The sequence below is a fragment of the Oncorhynchus gorbuscha genome, linkage group LG06 (assembly GCF_021184085.1).
Source record: "Oncorhynchus gorbuscha isolate QuinsamMale2020 ecotype Even-year linkage group LG06, OgorEven_v1.0, whole genome shotgun sequence".
Taxonomy (NCBI): domain Eukaryota; kingdom Metazoa; phylum Chordata; class Actinopteri; order Salmoniformes; family Salmonidae; genus Oncorhynchus; species Oncorhynchus gorbuscha.
Window position 1 is genome coordinate 81943447 of NC_060178.1, and position 17654 is coordinate 81961100.

At 39.5% G+C, this 17654-nt stretch overlaps 2 protein-coding genes across 3 annotated transcripts; one reads left to right on the forward strand and one right to left on the reverse strand.

Annotated features, from left to right (window-relative positions):
• The first annotated feature begins 2826 nt into the window (after window positions 1–2826).
• On the forward strand, window positions 2827–5496 carry LOC124038413 (glutathione S-transferase 3-like). 2 transcript variants are annotated; one of them, XM_046354268.1, is made up of 7 exons: window positions 2827–2980; window positions 3401–3504; window positions 3674–3725; window positions 3815–3947; window positions 4072–4213; window positions 4372–4497; window positions 4998–5496. In XM_046354268.1, the coding sequence occupies exons 2-7, from the start codon at window positions 3418–3420 to the stop codon at window positions 5124–5126; spliced, it is 669 nt and encodes a 222-aa protein (XP_046210224.1). In that variant the 5' UTR covers window positions 2827–2980; window positions 3401–3417; the 3' UTR covers window positions 5127–5496. The 2 variants fall into 2 exon arrangements, with proteins under 2 accessions (XP_046210224.1, XP_046210225.1); XM_046354269.1 differs by lacking the exon at window positions 2827–2980 and adding an exon at window positions 3156–3180.
• Window positions 4545–16720, reverse strand: LOC124038414 (transmembrane protein 14A-like). Its single transcript, XM_046354270.1, has 5 exons — window positions 16564–16720; window positions 6195–6277; window positions 5994–6095; window positions 5775–5862; window positions 4545–5633 (listed from the first exon to the last, which is right to left on the reverse strand). The coding sequence occupies exons 2-5, from the start codon at window positions 6268–6270 to the stop codon at window positions 5585–5587; spliced, it is 315 nt and encodes a 104-aa protein (XP_046210226.1). The 5' UTR covers window positions 6271–6277; window positions 16564–16720; the 3' UTR covers window positions 4545–5584.
• Between the last annotated feature and the right edge of the window lie 934 nt (window positions 16721–17654).

Genomic DNA, 17654 nt, shown 5'->3' on the forward strand with positions numbered 1-17654 from the left:
GACCAAACAGCTTAACAGAAAAAAACATGTATCACTCAGGAGAATCCCATTGAATCAGGCTATTCATTTCAGTGCAGTTGCGTTCTTACGCATAAACCATAAGACTAAACCGAACCGAAAACACCCCAGCCTGTTTTAACCACAGATCATGAATAACCCTAAACATTTCAGCTGTTTGCCATTGATTTAGCCCACAATCGCCTTCAGATTTGATAAACATGAAGACATATTTAATCTGGATTTTACAAACAAAATCCGTAGTAGGATCCTACATCATATTTGTTACCAATTAGGCAGAATGCATTCCTATTCATAAACAGGCATCAGGGTAAAAAATCAAAGAATTTCAATGCCCCCCCACCACCACACACATTGTTACTTACCTTACAGATCCCAAAGTCAGCTAATTTCCACTCCATTAATATGCAAATATGTTTTATTCATACACTGGCTTGTCTGGCTGGCATATTTTCATTTTAAACAGGCCTTCCCTTATCTACACTGAAATATTATTAGTCCTCTATTATGATTTAAAAAATAATCATAGCTCATTCGTACACCCTTGTGGTTGAATATATATTTATTGTATGTCTTATGATACAATGAATAACGTCGAACTAACAAATACCATCAAGGGATACGTTACAATTTACAATATTGAAAACCAATCTGGCAATATTTCAGATTTAAATACATCAACATCTTTTTTTTTGGTACATGTGTCAATTTACTTTCAGATATTTTTGTACACTCACCTGGTGATCATAGACTGAAATACTGAATTCTAATTCCCCGCGATATGCAACTGTTCAGGGAAGTCAGGAACCAATACACGCAGTCAATCAGGAAAGCTAAGGCCAGCTTTTTCAAGCAGAAATTGGCATCCTGTAGCTCTAACTCCAAAAAGTTCTAGGACACTGTAAAGTCCATGGAGAACAAGAGCACCCCCCCCCCCCCCCCCCCAGCTGCCCACTGCACTGAGGCTAGGGAACACGGTCACCACCGATAAATCCATGATAATCGAAAACTCCAACAAGCATTTCTCAACGGCTGGCCATGCCTTCCTCGTGGCTACTCCAGACTCGGCCAACAACCCCCCCCCCCCCCCGCAGTTACTCGCCCAAGCCTCCCCAGCTTCTCCTTTACCCAAATCCAGATAGCAGATGTTCTGAAAAAGCTGCAAAAACTGGACCCGTACAAATCAGCTGGGCTTGACAATCAGGACACTCTATTTCTGAAACTATCCGCCGCCATTGTCGCAACCCCTATTACCAGCCTGTTCAACCTCTCTTTCATATCATCTGAGATCCCCAAGGATTGGAAAGCTGCCGCAGTCATCCCCCTCTTCAAAGGGAGAGACACCCTGGACCCAAACTGTTACAGACCTATATCCATCCTGCCCTGCCTATCTAAGGTCTTCGAAAGCCAAGTCAACAAACAGATAACTGACCATCTCGAATCCCACCGTACCTTCTCCACTGTGCAATCTGGTTTCCGAGCCGGTCACGGGTGCACCTCAGCCACGCTCAAGGTACTAAACGATATCATAACCTCCATCGATAAAAGACAGTACTGTGCAGCCGTCTGCATCGACCTGGCCAAGGCTTTCGACTCTGTCAATCACCATATTCTTATTGGCAGACTCAGTAGCCTCGGTTTTTCTAATGACTGCCTTGCCTGGTTCACCAACTACTTTGCAGACAGAGTTCAGTGTGTCAAATCGGAGGGCATGTTGTCCGGTCCTCTGGCAGTCTCTATGGGGGTGCAACAGGGTTAAATTCTCGGGCCGACTCTTTTCTCTGTGTATACCAATGATGTTGCTCTTGCTGCGGGCGATTCCCTGATCCACCTCTACGCAGACGACACCATTCTGTATACTTCTGGCCCTTCCTTGGACACTGTGCTATCTAACCTCCAAACGAGCTTCAATGCCATACAACACTCCTTCCGTGGCCTCCAACTGCTCTTAAACGCTAGTAAAACCAAATGCATGCTTTTCAACCATTCGCTGCCTGCACCCACACGCCCGACTAGCATCACCACCCTGGATGGTTCCGACCTAGAATATGTGGATATCTATAAGTACCTAGGTGTCTGGCTAGACTGTAAACTGTCCTTCCAGACTCATATCAAACATCTCCAATCTAAAATCAAATCTAGAGTCGGCTTTCTATTCCGCAACAAAGCCTCCTACACTCACGCCACCAAACTTAACCTAGTAAAACGGACTATCCTACCGATCCTCAACTTCGGCGATGTCATCTACAAAATAGCTTCCAATACTCTACTCAGCGCACTGTGTTTGTAACAGACTTAATGCAGTGTTTAGAAAGAGTGCAGGGTCGAATGGAGTTTGTTCACACGCGCACTTCGGAACAAGGCGCCAATAGTCTCTCGCCAGCTCATGCTTGGCTTTGCACACCTCCTTGCTTGTTCTGCCCACTATGCTTCATTTGTCCCACAGTAAACGACACAGAGTAACTTTCTTAAATTATGGTTATGTATAAGATTAGCAGTGTGGTTGAGGTTTAAAATCTCATTTTAAAAAGAGAAATTGTAGAAATAGTCAGGGTTTAATACGTTGTGGCTGTGGTAACTAGTGTTGACCATTAACAAGGCGACACTCCATCTTAACTCCTCCTCCACATTTACTGGATTTGTTGAACAGTGCAGAAGAGACGTCCCCACCTGCTACGTCATTAATTATAATAATAATTTATGCCATTTGTAAAGCACTTTTTATTATACAAGAATAATCTCAAAGTTCATAAAATAAAAGTAAAAAAATATATATTTTTAAACAAAGCAAATATACAGTGTATAACAATATCAAAGTCTAAGCGGAAAGGTTTAAAAGCTACAACAGTCTGAACAGCCCTGAGATTGTCCGGAAGGAGTTCCAAAGGTGTGGCATTACATAACTTTGCAAGTTAACTTTTTTGGTGTTCACACAGGTTCATACTTCTCTCCGACACACAAGGTCAGTACTTCTTAAACTTATCTTAAAATTGTAGGTTGATAATTAAACAGACAACCATATGTTTTGTAGGCTTTTTTTCTCTCAACTTTATAGGTTCTAGTTGAGGAGGCTGTATAACAACCGACTGTGATTGGGAGTCCCATAGGGCGGTGCACAATTGGCCCAGCGTTGTCTGGGTTTGGCCAGTATAGACCGTCTTTGTAAATAAGAATTTGTTCTAAACTGACTTGCCTAGTTCAATTTAAAAAAGTTTAAGTAGTCTGATTAAAATGCACAGTAATTTATTTGACACTGTCATTACTTTTAGCAAACAGACAGGGATTTGCCTGCATACACTAAATCTAATGCAATGTATCAAACACAACATTACTGCATTTGCACATGAAAGTGTAATGGAGTGTGGTTGTTTCCTTTTTGTAGTAAACTTCAATTTCACCATGTCTGGAAAAGTGGTGTTGACTTATTTCAATGGCAGGGGGAAAATGGAGTCAATTCGATGGCTTTTAGCAGTTGCTGGAGTTGAGGTAAGTAGGCTGAACAAATACAAAACAAATGTGGCTGTGGGCTGTTTACAGGACTTGCATTTTCAAGTAGACCTACCCTAAGTGAAATAGTGGACAGGCCTACAGGTGATGCACACAGATGGATCACTAAACTGATGTCGTTCTGAAAATATACATTTTATATCCATAGTTTGAAGAAGTGAATATGACAAAGCACGAGGAATATGTAAAGCTGTTGAGTGGTAAGTTTGTTCACGGTGTTAATAACTCCGATAACATGCTCATTGTGTTGAAGGGTGTTTAATTGTTGGACCTTCCCCCTCCCCCCCAGATGGAGCACTCATGTTTGAGCAAGTTCCATTGGTGGAAATTGATGGAATGAAGCTGGTTCAAACCAAGGCTATCCTAAACTACATAGCAGGGAAATACAATCTTTACGGAAATGACCTAAAAGAACGAGTCATGTATGTATGAATTTTAATGTCATAACTTTTATTGACTTGTTTGGCTGTGTTAGAGGCATAATGGTAGCTGTTCTTACAAAAGGGGGGTAATTCTGCTAAGGGTTTGGTTTTGATTTACCTTTAGGATTGACATGTATTCTGAAGGTGTGAGGGACTTGATGGAAATGATAATGATGTTGCCATTCATTTCACCTGACGCCAAGAAAACTAAACTGGAGGACATTGAGAGGAAAGCTACAAGCCGCTACATTCCCGTGTTCGAAAAGGTACTGCATGCTAGGAAGGGTAGAGCTCATTAAAGTAACCTGAACCTAAGCAGTTTTATTATCATTGCGAAATACCATGTCTGCTAAATGAAAAGGTTGGCACGTCTGTACAAGTTCATGTATTGTCTAATGTGAGGGTGTGCACTGATTTCTTACAGGCTCTTGCTAGCTCCCAGTACCTGGTGGGTTATCAGTTGAGCTGTGCTGATGTCCAGCTACTTGAAATCACCTTGATGTTGGAGGAGAAATTTCCTACAATTCTCTCCAAATTCCCTGTTGTTAAGGTAAAGTTTATTACAAATGTATTTTGTTCTTGACAAAATAAGTTGAGACAAGTCTTGATACATTTTAAGTGCATCTCGTCAAAACATATTACAGGTTCACATAACCCAAAAAGCATATGAATATTGCATACCTGCTGCACATTTTCATACAGATAAACATAAGTCTGGCCATACTGTTTCAAATGTACTGCTACAACACCCTGTCTATTTTTAAACGTACTGTACTGCTGCAACACCCTGGGTGTTTCCCAATAATCTCAAGTATGCCCTCATTCACTACTTCCCACAAATCTAAAAACATTGGATTGGTGGAGGCATATTTATTTGACTGTCATTTCCTTTCAAATCGATTAAGGGAAGTGAACCCAGGCACACTTTGGGAGGAAGGAGAGATAATTAGGACATAGTCAGCAGCATATTTGAAATAAAGGTCAAAAGAGCCATAAGATACTTCATTTGATTAATTCTTGATTGGGTAAAAATGTTTTTTTTTTTTTCAGGCTTTTCAAGGGAGGATGAAAAGCCTACCAGCCATTCAGAAGTTCCTGCAGCCAGGCAGCAAGAGAAAGCCTCAACCAGATGACTTATATGTAAAGACTGTGTATGAGGTGTTCAACTTCAAGCACTGATGCTTATCGAAAACAATGTAAAGAGTTGAAGTGAATATTAGATACAAGAAATGACAGTCTGGAATAATCTGTAACATGTATGAGTAAGGACCAAATTGTTCAAGTAGAACAAATATTTGTTTTTCAATAATACACAAAAAAGGCTGTTAAACAAAATATCAGCTGTAATTAAACACTACATGTCTGTTCTGAGCTATTCAATCATTTATATCAAACATTTATTAGGTTATTTACAGTGAGGCAGCTAAACATGATTGCCAAACTAAGTAAGTAGTCACACCTTCAGTGCTATAACATTTATTCAGATCAAGTAGTAAATGGTACTGTATTTCTGTTCCCATATTCATTGAATAAATCATTACAAAAACAATTTTGGCAAGCACAAACAATGTGCAAATGGAACTTCATCCCTTGCAGTGATATTTTCAGTCTCACTTTAGACAGTTGTGTTGTTCAAATCACATTACAATCACGCCCATGAAGAGAAGTCGCAGGACCATCAGCAAACTGAATAAAGAAACCAGATATGATAACTTCATTGATTGTACACGTTAATTAATTTGAAACATTCCAACAGAGTCAAAAATACAATGAAAATAAGTTAAATGTAACCAATACTGAGTATAGTGCACATTTGGTGATTCTCACCTTAGTCCTGTCATGATGCCAGCTGGCATTATTTTCCCAGATTTCTTGAATCTCATTCCCATCACTATTGTCAACGCTCCTGAGGCAACTGAAAAAAATACAGATTTATACATTTATGAAATGCTATTTAAAGACATGTCAAGGCCTAAAATAATAAATTATAATATTTCATTCAGGTTTTTGGTGACCTACACATCCCAGCAAAGCAGGCATACTTACCGAGGGAGTAGAAAGTCTTGGTTGGGTCATATGAAATCATTAAGGCCCCATAGGCAGCCATGCTGCCAAACAATATCCCAGCTATCAGTGACATGACACTACCTGTAGTAAAGAAAAAAATATATATATTACTTTACAAGGTCAATGAGACAAATTCATGTTGCTTTGTGTATTTTGAAATGCTTCGCTGGAAACTCCTACCTTTTTTCTTGTACCCCATGAATCCCCCCAGGGCTATGGCTGCAGCATAGCCAAATCCAAGCCAGTCAATTGCCATTGCAGTGCTGTGGAACAGGAGTATTGGGACACATCAATAAATCTTCTTAAGGCTTCCGCATATTTCGGTTCGGCTGGCTTCGACTAGGCGAACCGAAAGAATGTGCTCAGATAGCCCTTCGCTTGAAAATCAAGAAAAAAAGATGCCCTAGCATTGGAGCAGTTTTTCTAGAGAGGAAGAGTCAAAGCGAGGGATATCTGGGTCCAAAATCAGATTGTTCATCTGCCCTCTCATTGGCTAGAATGGTCCCGACTGCCTTCCATTTTTGAAGACATATCTTTTAATTTTTATAACGGCCAGTACAGTATCTGGTCTATATAATGGATCATCTGTAGTATTTCTCAAGTGAAAGATTGTGCATGAAAACTAACCCAGACACTCACCAGGTCATAACATTTAACATTTAACATTTAATTTTTGGTCCACCAGCCAGTCAGATGTTTTATTTTTGCTGCTAAAATTACAGGAATGTAAATGTGCAATTTAATCTGTGAACATACAAACACCATGTAATGATTATAGACCTTTAGGCTTGAACAAATCTTGTGTTGCAATTCTGATGTACAATAATACCTTTCAGAGTTTTGGCAGTTTCATCTCACCAACAAAAAACGTACACCAAACGGTCTGTTAGGAGTGCTACTCGAACAAGCATAACGCAGAATAAAAACAAAAAAAACAGAAGTCAGGGAACCCGGAAAAAGGTATTCTGCACGTTTTCAAGTTAAAAGTCTCCATTCTCTATTACTCCTGTTGAGTTGACTTCACATTTAGGTAGCTATGGTAATGGATTTGTTTGCCAGTACAAGTCTAGATAGCACTAGATGTATTATGCCTACAACAGTTAAGTTCCAGTCCGCTAGGTGTATCTCCACAGCATGGGCATGTCGCTGGGTGAAGTGGACATCCCCATCCATGCACCTTATCAAAATATGACTAATTCAGTATTGTACCATCCCATTCTCTGGGCTCTGTCTGAAATCCTAACCAGTAGTATATACCAGGAATAATGAAACACAGAATTATAATAGATGTTTGGTGAATATATGAATTATTTATGACCACTGGAGTCTTTGCCACTCAATATTTTTTTATATAATATTTTGATATTTATTTCATCACTCAAAATCTTGCTAAAGCATATTCTGTAGGAGTTAATATGAATTTCAAATAATTTGACATCATTTATATGAATCGGGTCATGAACATATGGACATTGAATTTATTTTTTTCCCCTTTATTTAACCAGGTAGGCTAGTTGAGAACAAGTTCTCATTTGCAACTGCGACATGGCCAAGATAAAGCATAGCAGTGTGAACAGACAACACAGAGTTACACATGGAGTAAACAATTAACAAGTCAATAACACAGTAGAAAAAAAGGGGAGTCTATATACATTGTGTGCAAAAGGCATGAGGAGGTAGGCGAATAATTACAATTTTGCAGATTAACACTGGAGTGATAAATGATCAGATGGTCATGTACAGGTAGAGATATTGGTGTGCAAAAGAGCAGAAAAGTAAATAAATAAAAACAGTATGGGGATGAGGTAGGTGAAAATGGGTGGGCTATTTACCAATAGACTATGTACAGCTGCAGCGATCGGTTAGCTGCTCAGATAGCAGATGTTTGAAGTTGGTAAGGGAGATAAAAGTCTCCAACTTCAGCGATTTTTGCAATTCGTTCCAGACACAGGCAGCAGAGTACTGGAGGTTACATTTACATTACATTTAAGTCATTTAGCAGACGCTCTTATCCAAAGCGACGTTAAATGTTGCAGTGGAGCTTAGGCAGTCTACGTATAGGCCATTCCTCCCATTGTGACACTGCTGCCCAGTTGAAGAGCTTGTGAACTCCATGCAGCACCACAGCACAATGCGCCTTGAGGAAAAGCAACCCTCAGCCTCAGAAGATGACCTTCTGGAGTCATGCGTTTATAGTAATTTTACCCTAACGTAGGCCTATTTGCCTACTAGCCAAATAAAGTGTAGAGCATGCATGATGCGTGCAACTCATCATTCCAACGTATTTGAACATTTACTTTCATCCTTCAGTTCAGTTAGTCAGTATGTCATCCATTCAGTCATTTGTCTGAGTTGCAATAGGAACCAAATCAAAGAGAATAGAACAGTCTTATCCATTTGTTTATTGAAATGCATGCGTGTTCACTTTAATAATTAAATGTTTAATATAGGCCTATCCAAATAAAGAAATTAGTCATTCAACTTGTAGGCATTGCAATTTAGAGTATTTTGGGTACTTCATTTTGGGTACTGGTGTCTTGCGGAATCATTTTGTAACTCTATTTGTGTTGAACTGTTTTTATTATATAGTAGGCCGTCATAGTAGTCCTTCATTGTACATAATAATGTGTTCTTAACGGACTTGCCAAGTTTAATAAAGGTTAAATCAAATAAAACAAAGAGACAAGCTCACAGGCCTCTAAATACAGCCTCTAAATAAATGTGAAAAAAATAGTTGAAGCAGCACGTCAGTGACTGATAGGGAAAAAAGATCTCGCAATAAGAATAGGCTATAGATAGTCTTGACCATTTGGGACCCCTTGGCTATTTCGCTCAGGACAGGTTACAGCCAAGACTTAATCAATATTTAGTTTTGTCTCATTTATTGAAATGGATATAGCCTCTGCGTGATGGGGTTGTACAACGCAAATGGCTATAACAAGCATATATAGAGTGGAATTCCTTAATATAACAGTCGAAATGCCTAATATGAGGCCTACAGTCCGTGCTCCCAAATACTGGAAAACGTGTGATTCATTAGGTTACATGATCACCAAAATAGCCCCACGCGACTATAAAAATAAAGTATGCAATTATATGACCATTAACGTCTTGGTGACAGGGGGGCAGTATTGAGTAGCTTGGATGAATAAGGTGCCCAGAGTAAACTGCCTGCTACTCTGTCCCAGATGCGAATATATGCATATTATTATTAGTATTGGATAGAAAACACTCTGAAATTTCTAAAACTGTTTGAATGATGTCTGTGAAGTATAACAGAACTCATATGGCAGGCAAAAACCTGAGACAAATCCAACCAGGAAGTGGGAAATCTGAAGTTTTGTAGTTTCATTTAAGTGATTACCTATCCAATATGCTGTGTCTATGGGGCCAGATTGCACTTCCCAAGGCTTCCAGCAGATGTCAACAGTCTTTAGAAAGTTGTTTGATGCTTCTATTGCGGAAGGGTGTCGGATAAGAGCTGTTCCAACAAGTGGACTAGGCTGAGGCCAATCAGGTGATTACTGCGCGGTCACGCGGGTGTGCCGTTCCCTCTTTTTCCTCTGTAATGAATACGCTATTGTCCGGTTGGAATATTATTGAAGATTTATTAAAAGAAGAGCCTAAGAATTGATTGTAAACATCGTTTGACATGTTTCTACAAACTGTAATGGAACTCTTGACTTTTTGTCTGGATTCTGCGCTCGCGCAATGTGCCTTTGGAATAGTGAACTAAATGTGTGAACAAAACGCAGGTATTTGGACATAATTATGGACGTAATTGAACATTTCTTATGGAAGTGGGAGTCCTGGGAGTGCAAAGGTAAGTTAATATTTATAATGCTATTTATGACTTTTGTTGCCTCCACAATTTGATGGGTAACTGTATGGCTTGCTTTTGTGGCTGAACGCTGTTCTCAGATGATTGAATATTGTGCTTTTGCCGTAAAGCTTTTTTGAAATCTGGCACATCGGTTGCATTAAGAACAAGTTTATCTTTAATTCTATGTAAAACATGCATTTCTGAACATGGCACCAATGTAAACTGAGGTTTTTGGATATAAATATGAACTTGATCGAACAAAACATACATGTATTGTGTAACATTGAGTCCTGGGAGTGTCATCTGATGAAGATCGTCAAAGGTTAGTGATTAATTTTATCTATATTTCTGCTTTTTGTGACACCTCTTTGGTTGGAAAATGTCTGAATGCTTTCTGTGACTAGTTGCTGACCTAACATAATGATATGTTCTGCTTTCGCCGAAAAGACTGTATAGATCAATGATGACGCTCTTGCTGCTGGTGATTCTCTGATCCACCTTTACGCAGACAACACCATTCTGTATACTTCTGGCCCTTCTTTGGACACTGTGTTAACAAACCTCCAGACTAGAGGTCGACTGATTAATCATAATGGCTGATTAATTAGGGCCGATTTAAAGTTTCTATAACAATTGGAAATCGTTATTTAAAAAAAAAACGCCTTTATTTAACTAGGCAAGTCAGTTAAGAACACATTCTTAACTAGGAACGGTAGGTTAACTGCCTTGTTCAGGGGCAGAACGGCAGATTTGTACCCGGTCAGCTCCAGGATTCAATCTTGCAACCTTACAGTTAACTAGTCCAACGCGCTAACCACCTGCCTCTCATTGCACTCCACGAGGAGCCTGCCTGTTACGCGAATGCAGTAAGAAGCCAAGGTAAGTTGCTAGCTAGCATTAAACGCATCTTATTAAAAAATTGATAATTTTTAATCACTAGTTAACTACACATGGTTGATGATATTACTAGTTTATTTAGCGTGTCCTGCTTTGCATATAATCGATGCAATGCAGGGGGATGATTTAACAAAAGCGCATTTGCGAAAAAAGCACAATCGTTGCACGACTGTACCTAACCATAAACACCAAAGCCTTTCTTAAAATAAATACACAGAAGTATATATTTTTAAACCTGCATAATTAGCTAAAAGAAATCCAGGTTAGCAGGCAATATTAAACAGGTGAAATTGTGTCACTTCTCTTGCGTTCATTGCACGCAGTCAGGGTATATGCAACAGTTTGGGCAGCCTGGCTCATTGCGAACTAATTTGCCAGAATTTTAAGAAATTATGACATAACATTGAAGATTGTACAATGTAACAGGAATATTTAGACTTAGGGATGCCACCCGTTAGATAAAATACCAAACAGTTCCGTATTTCACTGAAATAATAAACATTTTGTTTTCGAAATGATAGTTTCCGGAATCGACCATATTAATGACCAAAGGCTCATATTTGTGTGTTATTATATTATAATTAAGTCTATGATGTGATATTTGATAGAGCAGTCTGATTGAGCGGTGGTAGACAGCAGCAGGCTCGTAAGCATTCATTCAAACAGCACTTTCATGCGTTTTTCCAGCAGCTCTTCGCAATGCTTCAAGCATTGAGCTGTTTATGACTTCAAGCTTATCAACTCCCGAGATTAGGCTGGTGTAACCGATGTGAAATGGCTAGCTAGTTAGCGGGGTGCACGCTAATAGCGTTTCAAACGTCACTCACTCTGAGACTTCGAGTAGTTGTTCCCCTTGCTCTGCATGGGTAACGCTACTTCGATGGTGGCTGTTGTCGATGTGTTCCTGGTTCGAGCCCAGGTAGGGGCGAGGAGAGGGACGGAAGCTATACTGTTACACTGGCAATACTAAAGTGCCTATAAGAACATCCAATAGTCAAAGGTATATGAAATACAAATGGTATAGAGGGAAATAGTCCTATAAATACTATATTAACTACAACCTAAAACCTCTTACCTTGGAATATTGAAGTCTCATGTTAAAAGGAACCACCAACTTTCATATGTTCTCATGTTCTAAGCAAGGAACTTAAACGTTAGCTTTCTTACATGGCACAAATTGCACTTTTACTTTCTTCTCCAACACTTTGTTTTTGCATTCTTTAACCTGTTAAGTCGACCCTCTACCTTTTCGAACATTCTGTTAAAAATCGCGCAACATTTCAGCGCCCTGCTACTCAGGCCAGGAATATAGTATATGCATATGATTAGTATGTGTGGATAGAAAACACTCAGACGTTTATAAAACTGGTTAAATCACGGCTGTGACTATAACAGAACGTGCGTTTCATCGAAAAGTGCAGGAATATCTGATCACTGAAAATGGAAATAAATAGCCATCCGCAACTTCAAGGAATTGTTCAAAGTGAATCGAATTAAATGAGGCTGAGGTTGCAGTGCCTACAGCTTCCACACGTTGTCTAGAGTCTTGTCATTTGATTCGCAATTGATTCTTGGTCTAACCGAATCAAGGGAATCGATTCCCTCCGGTCTTCGACCGGATGTTTTGGTCGAGCTCTCTCAAAGACATTTTTTCGAAACAGACACCTACAGAATTGACATCGCCTCCTGATTAATTTTATCGCTTATTAACGTGTACTAATACCTAACGTTGCATTACAAAAGTATTTCGAAGTGTTTTGTGAAAGTTTATCGTTGACTTTTTGAATTTAGAAAAATGACGTTACGTTATGAAACGCTATTTTTTCCGTTTATCACACAGTCTTCATAGATCGATATCTAGGCTATATATGGACCGATTTAATCGGAAAAAAGACCCAATAGTGATTATGGGACATCTAGGAGTGCCAACAAAGAAGATGGTCAAAGGTAATGAATGTTTTATATTTTATTGTGCGGTTTGTGTAGCGCAGAATATGCTAATTATTTTGTTTACGTCCCCTGCGGGTCTTTTGGGGTGTTACATGCTATCAGATAATAGCTTCTCATGATTTTGCCGAAAATAATTTAAAAAATCTGACTTGTTGCCTGGATTCACAACGAGTGTAGCTTTAATTCAATACCCTGCATGTGTATTTTAATGAACGTTTGAGTTTTAACTAATACTATTAGCATTTAGCGTAGCGCATTTGCATTTCCAGAGCTCTAGATGGGACACCTGCGTGCCAGGTAGGACCAAGAGGTTAAACCAAATTGAACATGTTTCATTATTTATGAGGCTTAATGGATTTTTATTGATGTATTATATTAAGTTAAAATAAGTGTTCATTCAGTATTGTTGTAATTGTCATTATTACAAATAAATAAATAAAAATTGGCCGATTAATCTGTATCAGCTTTTTTTTGGTCCTCCAATAAATCGGTATCGGTCGACCTCTACTCCAGACGAGATTCAATACCATACAACACTCCTTCCGTGGCCTCCAACTGCTCTTAAATGCAAGTAAAACTAAATGCAACCAATCACTGCCGGCACCTGCCCGCCCGTCCAGCATCACTACTCTGGACGGTTCTGAATATGTGGACAATTACAAATACCTAGGTGTCTGGTTAGACTGTAAACTCTCCTTCCAAACCCACATTAAGCATCTCCAATACAAAATTAAATCTAGAATCTGCTTCCTATTTTGCAACAAAGCCTCCTTCACTCATGCTGCCAAACAAACTGCTCCGCCCTCAACCGTAAGGCTCTCCAGAGGGTAGTGAGGACTGCACAACGCATCACCGGGGGCAAACTACCTGCCCTCCAGGACACCTACACCACCCGTTGTTACAGGAAGGCCATAAAGATCATCAAGGACATCAACCACCCGAACCACTGCCTGTTCACCCCGCTATCATCCAGAAGGCGAGGTCAGTACAGGTGCATCAAAGCTGGGACCGAGAGACTGAAAAACAGCTTCTATCTCAAGGCCATCAGACTGTTAAACAGCCACCACTAACACTGAGTGGCTGCTGCCAACACACTGTCATTGACACTGACCCAACTCCAGCCATTTTAATAATGGGAATTGATGGGAAATGATGTAAATATATCACTAGCCACTTTAAACAATGCTACCTTATAGAATGTTACTCACCCTACATTATTCATCTCATATGCATATGTATATACTGTACTCTACATCATCGACTGCATCCTTATGTAACACATGTATCACTAGCCACTTTAACTATGCCACTTTGTTTACTTTGTCTACACACTCATCTCATATGTATATACTGTACTCGATACCATCTACTGTATGCTGCTCTGTACCATCACTCATTCATATATCCTTATGTACATGTTCCTTATCCCCTTACACTGTGTATAAGACAGTAGTTTTGGAATTGTTAGTTAGATTACTTGTTGGTTATCACTGCATTGTCGGAACTGGAAGCACAAGCATTTCGCTACACTCGCATTACCATCTGCTAACCATGTGTATGTGACAAATAAAATTTGATTTGATTTGATTTGATACCCTCGTAAAACTGACTATCCTACTGATAGGTAAAAATTGTCTGTTAATTGAATGATTATCGATATTCTGCCCTGAAACATATAATTGTATGGAATTGATTAGAATGTATGAAATCATAATCAATAAATGTGTAGTCCTAGTCAGAATTAGGGTAAAACAATATGCCTTTTTGGTATTTTAAACACAGACTGTCTGAGCTTGGTGCCGACCTGACTAGAGATTTGGGAGAGAACGGGGAGTACATCTCAAGGACAAAGTCACCATCTCTGTCGGCTGGGAAGTGAGACAGACAGTGTGTGCGTAGCAGGACATGTGTGTGCATATGTTTGTGTGTATGTGTGTGCGTATGTTTGTGTGTATGTGTGTGCATATGTGTAGGCGTGAGAAGTCAGTATAAAAATGAATTGATTTGTATTCTTGACTTCAGAACGTTCCGTGAATAAACCTTTTTGACCATTTAGCTGGTCCTCAGTCTGTTTCATTCGACCAGGATCTTACAAATTCTGGTTTGCAGACAGAGTAATATAATTAAATTGGGTGATGTACCTGGAGAACATCATTCTCTTATCACCTATCGATCCTTGACTTCGGCAATGTAATTTACAAAATGGTCTCCAACACTCTACTCAGCAAACTGGATTCGGTCTATCACAGTGCCATCCGTTTTGTCACCAAAGCCCCATATACACTGCCCACCACTGCGACCTGTATGTTCTCTTTGGCTAGCCTTTGCTTCATATTCGTCGCCAAATCCACTGGCTCCAGGTCATCTATGTCTTTGCTAGGTAAAGCCCTGCCTTATTTCAGCTCACTGGTCACCATAGCAACACCCACCCGTAGCACGCACTCCAGCAGGTATATTTCACTGGTCATCCCCAAAGCCAACTCCTCTTTTGGCCCCCTTTCCTTCCAGTTCTCTGCTGCCAATGACTGGAAGGAATTGCAAAAATCACTGAAGCTGGAGACTTATATCTCCCTCAATAACTTTTAAGAATCAGCTGTCAGAGAAGCTTACTGATCATTGCACCTGTACACAGCCCATCTGTAAATAGCCCACCCAAGTACCTCATCCCCATATTGTTATTTATGTTTGCTATTTTGCACCCCAGTATCTCTACTTGCACATCATCATCTGCACATCTATCATTCCAGTGTTAATGCTAAACTGTAATTATTTCACCACTATGGCCTATTTACTGCTTTACCTCCCTAATCTTACTACATTTGCACACACTGTATATAGATTTTTTCTATTGTGTTATTGACTGTACGTGTGTTTTTGCCGCACTGCTTTGCTTTATCTTGGCCAGGATGCAGTTGTAGATGAGAACTTGTTCTCAACTGGCCTACATGGTTAAATAATGGTGAAATAAAATATACAAAATATAAATAAATAAAATAGGCCTGGCCTAAATCTTATTTACTTTATATTTTGCAGCTCAGGTGGTTATTCTAGACAAGGCTCTTCTGTTTCTTTATCATTATCACACAAGTAATTTGTTGAAGGCCCAAGCCTATATATACTATGGCATCTACTGGTATAAACGGCATTATCGAATGCAGTTCTACAACAAGCTCCAGACATTTATTTTGGAAATTAAACCAGAAGCTGCAAACTAATGTCTGGGCGAGAGTTGCTTAACATAGGCGGCGCGTGGGTACCAAGATAGAGGAAGTAAACGTTTCAACATAAACATGCACCATTATAATAAAGTAATTCCACGAATCCTCGCATTTGCAGACGTATGTAAAATATCCTACTATTACTAATGTGATGATTATAATTGGATAGTGATAATTTAGGCTAATAATAACTCAATCACTGTTCGAAAAAAAGACTGTTCAATGGAGCGAGTAGTGTCATAGATTAGGTTTATCAAATACATTTCATGCAATTCTACTACACACTGACTGGAGACAGCATAATGTTTTGTAATATGACAAACTACAGGGTAGCCTACTCTGCTGACGCTTACAAACAGATCAATAAAAACGACGTTGTCTGATCCATATACTAGGCCAAAGAAAAGGGGAGATACAAATACAATATGACGTCCACCTAACCCGGAGTGGGAAATTATTGTCAAAAAACAAACCAAAGTGGCACTGACTCAATGATAAAGACACCATGTGGGGTACTTGGACTGCAAAGAGTAACGTTCAGTTAGTCCAACGTTAGGCTACAAAATAATAGCTAGCTAGCGAACAGAAAGGTACACAACACTTGACAAAACACCACTTGATATGTTTGCATACTACTCAGATTTGAAAATAATAAACTTACCTGGTATTTGCTCATTTAAACGTAAAACAAATTAGCTAGAAAGCGTAGACGCTTGTGGTCCCAATGTTTACTGTTCGGCAGTAGGAAGGGATCACGACTATTCTGCAAGCAGCACTAACGATGACGTCACTTTCATATGGTAATGAGGAAAACTTCCAAATAAAAGCTCGCAAAATATATTACATTTTACTATTTAATGAAGCTGACAGTTGAGGACATGTGAGGCGTATGTTTCTCAAACTAGACGCTCTAATGTACTTGTCCTCTTGCTCAGTTGTGCACTGGGGCCTCCCACTCCTCTTTCTATTCTGGTTAGTGCTAGTTTGCGCTGTTCTGTGAAGGGAGTATTACACAGCGTTGTACGAGATCTTCAGTTTCTTGGCAATTTCTCACATGGAATAGCCTTCATTTCTCAGAACAAGAATAGACTGACGTGTTTCAGAAGAAAATCCTTTGTTTATGGCCATTTTGAGCCTGTAATCGAACCTACAAATGCTGATGCTCCAGATAGTCAACTAGTCTAAAAAAAGGCCAGTTTTATTGTTTATTTAATCAGCAGAACTGTTGTCAGCTGTGCTAATGTAGCGTGGTTCGTTCTGCAGTGTGTACTTTTAATTAGGACCCTGCCACAACTGGAGGTCTGCTAGTTTAATTATTTTTTATTTGCCCTCCACACGAAGAGACCACATTATGTTAACCCTTGGCACAGTCCTAGCTCTCAGGCACCTTGCTAGCTGAAGGTCAGGCAAAAGAGCACCAAAAGGAAATAACAGGAGCTGCGTGCACACATTCAGTGCACAACAACACGCCATACAATACAAGTAAAATGATACAGAACATGATTCGGCCAAAATAAAAGGCATACCTGCACACGAAGAGACAACACACATTATGTTAACCCTTGGCGCAGTCCTAGCTCTCAGGCACCTGTGCAAGCACACACTCACTCAAACACTGTCCCAAGTACTCACAAGTTACAATAGATACCCTAGTTAGCGAGCTTTTTGAAACTTGTTAACATAATTCTTTATATTATCCACATTGTAACAAACTTATGGTAGCATAACAGTACATTGTGTAACATTACCATG